Source organism: Ctenocephalides felis, unplaced genomic scaffold (assembly GCF_003426905.1).
Source record: "Ctenocephalides felis isolate EL2017-DRISC unplaced genomic scaffold, ASM342690v1 CF-g0.4_SCAFFOLD_01604, whole genome shotgun sequence".
Classification (NCBI taxonomy): domain Eukaryota; kingdom Metazoa; phylum Arthropoda; class Insecta; order Siphonaptera; family Pulicidae; genus Ctenocephalides; species Ctenocephalides felis.
In genome coordinates, this window is record NW_020537758.1 from 9905913 (window position 1) to 9916296 (window position 10384).

A 10384-nucleotide genomic window follows, 5' to 3' on the forward strand; every position below is an offset into this window, starting at 1 on the left:
AAAACCAATTTTTGGATCTAAGATTTTTTATCCAAAAAGTAGAATTTTCCGAAGATTTTTTTTCAAAAGCAAAGAAGTCAAGTTTTGTTTAAAAGCTGTCAACTAAAATGTAAAACAATTTTTATTTGTCTTATTAGTCATATTTTTTTTAATTACAATATTTATTACAACTGTTAAATAATTAACATCTAGCAATATTGATAAATAATAACATAAATTTAAATAAATAAGAGTGCAAAGGATAGAATTTACATAAAAATAATATCCGTAGTATTATGATTTAATATAAAATAAAAGCAATTAATAATAAAAATAAAATTAATAAATAATATAAATAAAATTTCTGAATAATAAAATAATACTAGAAAAACAATTAGTCATATATTAACTTTTTTTATGAACAATTTGCTATTTAGTTGGAGATATTTTATTGAATAAAAGTATGCTTGATAATTTAAATTTCTTCTATAAATAACATTTTCCAAAATTTTAAGAAGAAGCAAATATACAAAACAATACGATCTAAATAAATTGATAATATCAATTAAAGTAATTTTTGAAATAAAAAATAGTGTTTTAAATGAAAAATCGTTAAATAAAAAAGGTGGATTCAAAGAAATGTTAAATTGTAGAGTGTTATAGTGAATTGATAAAATGATAAGATCAATATATCAATAAAGTAACAAATAAAAATAAGAATGAATATATTCAAATTTTCAACAAAAGACATAGATTCAACTTAAATAATTTTTTTTTTAATATATAAGCTAGGGTATCTTATGTCGTACCCCCTAAGGAAATAATGCTATAATATTTAGTGCAATTTTAGTATATTAAAATTTAAAAAATTTACAGCTGCGCAAATAGGACATAGATAATTAAAATTCAAGTTCATTTTTTTATATTTTTAAGGTAAGGTTGCTTAAGTCGTACCCCCTAAAAAAATAATGGTTAATTGCGATTGAATTTTTCAAAAAAAATTAAAATGTATAAAATATTTATTCAGTTAGATTATAATTAGCTATTTTCGGAATACGATAGCCATTTTTGGATATTTCAAAAATATGGTATCAGTGAAATTAAGGCGCCTAGGTGCCTAAGTCGTACCTACTACTCAAAAAAAATATAAAACTAAGACTGAGATCAACTTTTCTACGACTTAAGCAGTGGTACGATTTAAGCAACCTTACACTTTTTAGATCGCCAGTTCCCAAATTGAATAATTTTTTTACCAGCTTATATTTTACCAACTTATCGGTGTTAGTTAATATATTTTACATGTATACTCTTGAAGTTATATGTACGTGGTGCAAAGAAAACGAGCAGAGGCGAGAAAAAATGATCAAAGTTTTTCCATCACCGCATACTACGAATATAAACTAACACTAGAGAATATATATACATATATATATATATATATATATATATATATATATATATGTATGTATGTATATATGTGTATATATAAAGAAATTCACACAGAAAAGAACTCCCCTCGTTCCGAGAGTTTAGCAGGATTCTATTACAAAAACTAATCTCTTTAACAAAGTCGAGAAATGCTCAATGAATTTCACGTCTGATGCCTAAACCTCAACACGTTAGACTTATTTATACACATGCACATATATACACACATTTATACACAAGATCGTTATTTCGTGTACAAACGTTTCGACATAGGATTTTATGTCATACTCAGTAGAATTGAAGGAGTATTTCGAAAAAGCTTCAAGTTCACAAAAAATATTTTTAGTCTTATATTATAAATAAAAAATAAACTAAATTTTGTTTTCTGATGACAAAAATAGCAGTCCGTGTTTCACATCAGAAAAAAAATCTGAAAAATAAGAAATATTTTTGACATCATGAACTTTTGCAATCCCAGGTGTAATAGCACAATAGCGAAGGAATAAGTTAAGTACAAAATTTTTCCAATTAAGAGGCACAACTAGTGTAACCGCCTAAAAAAAGGTGATTTTTGGGAATTTATATTAACGAATCTACTTTATCAATCATTCCAAAATTTTAGGAATATATTTATACATGTTTTAAGAATACATAGTTAAATTTTTGAAAAAAAAACTAAATATTTTTTAAGTTATCGTCGATCTCCAACGGCGCGAAAAAAAGACCCTTCATTGGTGATTCCGGCCTTCTACGTGGATGGAATAAAAGAAAATATTCTCGTTAAACTAGATAATATTGTCTGTAAAATAAACTACGATAAAAGAAAAAAATTAAAAATTTACAAAATGACGACGTTTAAAAAAAAAGTCAAATTTTACCGAAAATTTTGGTCGTTTTTGGACTGCCAAAATTCGATCTTTGATCCGATCAAAAAATCCATGGTTCATTTTACGGAGAACTATATATAGAAGATGTAAGAAAATTTTGATAGTGATCAGATCATTTATTTTTGAGTAATCGCTGCAGCAAATTCGGAAAATGCTGTTTCCAGAAAAACGCGTTTCAAAATTAAATGATCGTTATACTATATACTATATATATACTCTTTAAATGGCTGTAACTCAAAAACTATTTAAGATATCGATTTAAAATTTTAGTATGTTATTTTTAAAGGTATAACCTATCGAAATATGGAAAAATTGAAAATTCGATTTTTTGAAAATTTCACACTAGTTGTGCACCTTAAATCAAGATCAACGATCGATGTATCTGAGTTCCGTATCGCAATACCAACGGTCCTTTACCTTGGCAAGAAAATCGAAAAAATCTGCAAAGTGTTCGCAGAAGAGATTCGTATCATCGAAATTGTCTGTGTGGGCTTAAAAATCTTTCCTTCCAGTATATTTCTTCGGCAGGTAAGTTCGTCCCCGTACAAATGCGCAGCGTCAGCTTCGAATAATCTCGCGGATGGAAATGATACCACGAGTAGGGTTTTTTTTACCCTGGAATGGGTCGGAATGGGTTGGAATGGGTGGAAATTGTACGTTGTAAACGATTGCTGATACAGGTAAAATAAGACGTGTACTTGTTATTCACATAAGGGGAGAGGCGTAGGCAGATTTCGAAGGTGAGATTAGGTTTGCTTTGCTTCTGCACCTTGGAGATGATATAATTAGATCAACGCAGATTCAGAGAAATTTGAAAATATGTTGTATATGGATAATAATATAAAATCTTTAGTATTTGATTCTAGTTGCTTTCTATATAACTGAAAAGGGGTGCTTTCATATGACATTTGTGAGTTATTTGACAAAAACCAAAAAATCTCCGGAATTTTCTATTAAATGCTAATGAAAATGAAAGATCGAATTCAAAGTCGTTTTATTCCAAACTATTATATCGGGATGTATAAAACTGTTTTCATAGAAATGTAGTAAATTTTATCTAGTTTTATCAGAAAATCGATCTTTTATACCATTTTAAACCCGACTTATGTTCTTTCGTCCCACACAATGTAACTTGGTACTTGGTAACATTTTCGCACGAATAATCATTCGGAATCCCCGCAGGTATTTCTGTTCAAAATAAACAGCAGATCAAATTAGCACTAACAAACTACACACAATGTTTCATACACAATTCTGTACCAAATGGGTACAATGAAAAGCTATAGATACAAAACCAAAACCGACTATTGTCGGATGACGAATTGACTGATTCTGTTAAATAAATGTCGGTTGGGAGAATGATTTTATGGACGTTATTTATTTATTAAACATCATTTCCAAATATTGCAGTGATTAGTAATGTTAAATATTATTTCAGGCCTTTGGCAAGATTTAAAGCCTCTCCATACCAACAACAATCGATGAGAAAATTTGAATTGTCCTTGTAATCGATTTTCTAAATTGAAGTCGGTTTATATTCGAATATCAGTATATTTGCATTTACTAACAATTATTTATGCAAATATTGACTTCACAAAATTTATTATTACAAGCTTGTAAATTTATTTTCTTTTTATTGCATTATTTTCTAAAATATGGGAAACATATATTGAAAAGTATCGATGACAGGATTTTTGTTTTGAAATTTGTGACTGTCCAGTGTTATTTTTCGACTATAAATTGCGATTTATAATATCCCAAGGAGTGTTATATTATTTTATAAAACATATATCTTGAAAAATATATTTTTAAATGTCATTTTAAATTTAATTTTAAATTAGGTTTTGAATTGGGTATTTGAACTGCGCCAGATTGTATAATTTTTACCATTATCCAGTTATTATTTATAACATATACATTTCAATAATTTGTGGAATTAAACCCCGGTTATTAATAATTATATTAAAGTAATTAACATATGCATATTTGTACAAATTCTGCTTTAATTAACAGAGTAAATGCAAAACACAAAAAGCGCATTCATGTTCGAATAATTAATTTTTTCCATATGGGTTTACCGTTAGTAAACACAATTAATTTTTCGTTCATTAGCTAACAAACTCATACTTATAGGAATTTATGATTTAGAATATAAAAATAATAGTAAAAGTAATAAAAAATTTGAGGTTTGAAAACAATATTTAAAAAAATATATTAGCTATAGGTACAGATGATATTTTGTACTAAAAAGAGTTGCGTATACTTCTTCATATGTGAGATAATAATATATAGTATATAATTAATCCCTCATAGGAATTTATGATTTAGATTATAAAAATTGAACTAAAATTAATAAAGAATATGATATTCAAAAACAGTATTGAAAAAATATATTAACCAGGTATAGGAAATATTTTGTATTAACAAAATTTGTATGGACTTCTCCATATGTGAGATAATAATATATGATATATAATTAATTCCTCATAGGAATTTCTTATTAAGATTATAAAAATTGAACTAGAATTAATAAAAAACATGATATTTAAAAACGATATTAATAAAATATATTAGCTAGGCATAGAGTGATAATTTGGTATTGAAAAAATTTCCATGAACTTCTCCATATGTGAGATATTAATATATAGTATATAGATCATTGGCTTACTTAAAAAAATTGAAAATTAGATATTTATAATGTTAAATTTGAAAATCAAAATATATTGCGTGTATATTGAAAGACCACAGACTGATGGAAACTAAAGTTGAATCATTTTTTTAGAATGAGGCGAAAAGTGCAATATTTTTCATCCGCGTTTTATCCAAAAATCCAGGATCAATTTTAAAAATTTTAAAACTATTAAAAATATTATTTAAAAATCGTGTTGAAAAATTTCACAAAATATTGAGTCCTATAATTCTTATTTTTCTTATCTTTTATAAAGTAATTTCAAAACATGCGAAAGTAAAGAGTTGTATGGCGAATACGTAATTATACAATATTTTAAAATTGCATATTTGTAATAGTATTACTACTTACAAACAATGTTATTTGAAAAAAATATTATCAATCATATTTTGAAAAATGACCCATTTATAACCGGTACGCTAGTTTGTACTTTAACCTTGAACGACCCCTTGCTCCAGGTTACAGCACTTTGCGCCGTACCGGTTACGTATGGGACACTAAATAAAATATTACGTATAAACATGTTTTGATGTAAAATATCAAATTTTGTGATGTCTCTATACACATTTTTGTCCTCTACTTTAAAATAATATCGGAAAATTTTCGATAAATCTACCCGTGTTATTTTTTTTCTCGTTTGAATAAAGAATTCGTTAACCCTCGGTCTACCCCGTGGGGTGGTGCAAAAGCTTGCTCGAAAACAGTAGAATGATATTACACGGGGGTTGTTTGATTCCACCCGAATGGTGTGGCAACATTCTCTTATCAGTGGAACGTTTTGAGAGTGCGGAAGTGCAGTAGCCGGCTACCCAGCCAGCGCTCTAGCTAGCTAGCTTCCTACCACTTTGCTGCTAAAATGAATGGAATGGATATATATATATATATATATATATATATATATATATATATATATAAATGTTTTATGTACATTTCACTACGTGTATAGAAATATTTGTCCGTTTGTGTGTTTGTGAAATTCGTTCTTATCAGTTATCAGTAGCGAGCGCAACATTACCGGAGTAAACGACAACGGAGCATAGTGTATTTCAAATCTAGATGTATTGCATCTAACGTTTTATATGTTTAAAATAATATTATAAATGTAATATACGCATATATTAAAACTAGTTGTAAGTGGCATGTTGCATGAATTTTCAGACATGTGTGAAAAATCGACTTCATCAATAAAAAATCAATATATTAATTCATGAGTGATTTTAAGTAAACCGAATAATAAAAAAAATATTTTTTGGAAATTTAATTTAAAAAAATTAAAGATTCTTTCTCCAAAACAAAAGCAGAAAGTTTTTTGAATTATTCAAATCGGGTGCTTAGTTCTTTCAAAAACTGCATTATTTTGCATATTTAGCTCCATATTTCCGAAACGGCTTGACCAGTCTTTGCCAAAAACTAATAAACACATCTCTCTGTCAATAGGAATCTTGTTTCTATAGCAAAATTTTTCTCTAAACCCATGTGTATAGAAGAAAATTTACTTATATTTAGAAAGTAATTTGAAAAAAAAAATAAAAAATGTTCGAAATCCATATATAACAAATTATGCAAATACTAAAATCCATATTTCAACTGTGAATTAAGCAACATTTTAATACGAAAGTGTATATGAGAAGATTCACTAAAATTCAGTAAATTTGATCTTATTTTTAATATTGTAAATAGAATATAATATCTAGAACAAAATTTAAAAGTTATTTGAAAAAAGCAAAAATTGTCTAAAACCATATATTACAAATTGCAAATACTGAAGTCCGTATTTCAACTGTGAATTAATCAAAATTTTAATACTAAAGTGTATATGAAAGTTTTTACTATATTTTAGTAAATTTTATCTTATTTTCAACAATGTGAAAAACTTGTTGTGTCCTGAGTAAAAATTGAAAATTATTTTAAAAAAAGTAGAAAATGCTCAGAATCTATATATAACAAATTAAGGAAATACTAAAGTCCGCATTTCAATTACCAATTAATCAAAATTTTATTACTAAAGTGTATATAAAAGTTGCTCTTAAATTTTTGTAAATTTTATGTAGTTTTCAATAATGTAAAAAAATGGTGGTGTCTAGAATAGAAATTAAAAATATTTCGAAAAAAACTACAAAATGGCTCAAAGCCATTTAATGCAAATCATCAAAATACTAAAGTCTACATTTCAACTAAGAATTATTAAAAATTTTATACTCATGGGCATATGAGTAAATTTACTAAAGTTTAGTAAATTTCATCTGGTTTTTACTAACGCAAAAAACAGAATGGCTAGAATTAAATTTTTAAGTTTTGTGTTTTAACAATTATATATATGAACAATTTTATAAAAATTTTGATGTAAACAAGTATTGATAATTTCTGGTTAAAATGCACTCTTTAATTATATTTTTTACAAGTGGCAATTTTTATGTGCTCTTATAACATGATACAATATATTTTTTAAATATACTTAAATGCAGGCAAATTATTTGTATAGATAAATACAAGTGCATAAATATGAACACTCAATCCTATCATTTTTAAAGAGCACTGCAATGACCATCAACATATCCCCTTGCACAAATAACTTATTTTGTAATTACTATAACTTACCCTACTGGAAGTTGAAAAGTCACGATTAAAAACTTTAAAATTCAGATATATATTACACTAAAATTAACAAGTTTATTATAGATAAAATAATTTTCTTCTAATAATGTCTCTCTATTTCTCTAGTATTATAACCTTTTCTCTGGTGCGTCCTTCTGTCTGTTTTCCCATTTTGTGCCATATTGCAGTCCGGAGTGTTGGGATTTTTTAAATCTACTCCCATGTTACTACATCCGTTTCCAGATAAGGCGAAACATTCTGGGTAAACACGTTGACGACGAGAGGGTTGTTGTTACCAGAGAAAAATGCGATAAAACTGAAGGAATTGATCTCTGTCGGGATCGAGGAAATTTAGTTAAAGGGCACAACTAGTGTGAAATTTTCAAAACATCAAATTTTCAATTTTTCCATCATTCGATAGGTTATACTTTTAAAAATAACATACCAAAATTTTAAATCGATATCTTAAATAGTTTTTGAGTCACAGCCATTTAAAGACTGTATATATAGTATATAGTATAACGATTATTTTATCTTTAAACGCGTTTTTCTCGAAACTGCATTTTCCGAATTTGCTGCAGCATTTACTCAAAAACAAATGATCCGATCACTACCTAATTTTTATTTTACATGTTCTATATATAGTTCTCCGTGAAATGAACTATCGATTTTTTGATCGGATCAAAAATCGAATTTTGGCAGTCCAAAAACGACCAAAATTTTGGGTAAAATTCGACTTTTTTTTAAAAAAACGCCGTCATTTTGTCAATTTTTTTTTCTTTATCGTAGTTCATTTTACAGACAATATTATCTAGTTTAACGAGAATTTTTTTTTTAATTTCATCCACGTAGAAGGCCAGAATCACTGCAGCAGTGAAGGGCCTTTTTTTGTCGCGCCGTTGGAGATCGACGATAACTTAAAAAATATTAAATTTTTTTTGTCAGAAATTTTACTATGTATTCTTAAAACATGTATAAATATATTCCTAAAATTTTGAAATGATTGATAAAGTAGTTTTTTTAATAGAAATTCCCAAAAATCACCTTTTTTTAGGCGTGCCTCTTAAGCAATATTTCTGTTAAAAAAAATAGTTTTATATTAAATGACATCTTGTAATAGTATTATGTGCAGTTATTCTTAAAAAATAATTTGAAAGTTGTTTGAATATCTAAATCATTTCGGTGTAATTTTCTGTATATCATTTATATTATTTGCACATTTGATTATTCAATTTAAATATAAATAAATAACATATACCAATCATAATTATAATTAGCAGATAACGCTAAAGTCAAAGATCAAATTATCGCTATCTCTATACGTAACCGTATAAATGCAATTCAAGATCATTTTATGCTTTAGTACACATGAAAAAATATAATTATCAAATGTTTTGTGAAAATTCGGTAAATATGTATAAAGTGTCAACTTTTTTATTGGTTTTAATCACCTTGGCAAGTGGGTTACCACAAATGCCTTGCTGCAATAATCCTTGTGAACAAATTGTGCAGCAGCCTTGTCCTGTGTGTCCACAAAATCCTGAACCTATAACGGATATCTGCAGCCAGGTAATAACCAGAAATTTAGTTTTTTGTGCCTTGTAAATTTTCTGGGTCATTTTCTAGATTCGATGTCCTCCAGGTTACCAATGTGAAAGAGGTTTATGCAAACCAATAGATCAAATTATGCAACCTTGTCCTGTGTGTCCTCAAAATCCTGAGCCTATAACAGATATTTGCAGCCAGGTAATAACCAAAAATTTTGATTTTGTGCTTTATAAATTTTCTGGCTTATTTTCCAGATTCGATGTCCTCCTGGTTACCAATGTCAAAGAGGTGTATGCAAACCAATAGATCTAATTATGCAACCTTGTCCTGTGTGTCCTCAAAATCCTGAGCCTATAACAGATATTTGCAGCCAGGTAATAACCAGAAATTTAGTTTTTTGTGCCTTGTAAAATTTCTGGGTTATTTTCCAGATTCGATGTCCTCCAGGTTACCAATGTCAGAGGGGTGCCTGCAAACCAATAGATCCTTGTACCACCATAGATTGTCCCGATGGCCAAGAATGCAGATTGGGAAAATGTGTCGATGTCGATCTTTGTGAAGGTGTAATTTGTCCAAGTGATCAAACTTGTTATCTGGGACAATGCACTTTTTGTGAGCCTCCTCACCAATGCAATTCTTGTACAAATATAAAATGTCCGAAGGACTATTTTTGTTCTTTTGGTAAATGCGTTCCTGAAGATTCTTGCAGACATGTTATTTGTCCCAAGGGACATCGGTGTGTTGATGGCCATTGCAGTGCTCTTTAAGAGTAATAAAACATACGATCAATAATTTATAATTATGTACTTGTATTTATCTATATAAATAATTTGTCTGTATTTACATATATTTAAAAAAATATATTGTATTATGTTATAAGAGCATATAACAAATTTCCCTTGGTAAAAATTTGTTAAAATTTGTGACAATTATAATAAAATAGTGCATTTCCACTAGGCTTCATCAATATTTGTTTAAGTCAAAATATTTATAAAATTTTTCTAATATATAATTATGAATAAAACTTGTTGATACATTTTTCTGGTATTTTATTCTGCAATATGTGAGATTTAGTCTTTTTAACTTCCCGTAGGGTAAGTTATAGTAATCGCAAAAAAATCGAAAATGAAAATTTTTATATATCTTTACGTTTCAGAGGTTTCTTAACATTTTGGCATACCTTAGAAAAAATGGATGTATGTGTGTGTGTGTGTGTGTGTGTGTGTGTGTGTGTGTGTGTGTGTATGTATGTATGTAT

The 10384-nt window shown here is 27.7% G+C and overlaps 1 protein-coding gene across 1 annotated transcript; it reads left to right on the forward strand.

Annotated features, from left to right (window-relative positions):
- The first annotated feature begins 9051 nt into the window (after positions 1-9051).
- LOC113373325 (spore coat protein SP60-like) lies at positions 9052-9893 on the forward strand. Its single transcript, XM_026613634.1, has 4 exons — positions 9052-9147; positions 9205-9324; positions 9381-9500; positions 9558-9893. The coding sequence occupies exons 1-4, from the start codon at positions 9052-9054 to the stop codon at positions 9891-9893; spliced, it is 672 nt and encodes a 223-aa protein (XP_026469419.1).
- Positions 9894-10384: the final 491 nt, after the last annotated feature.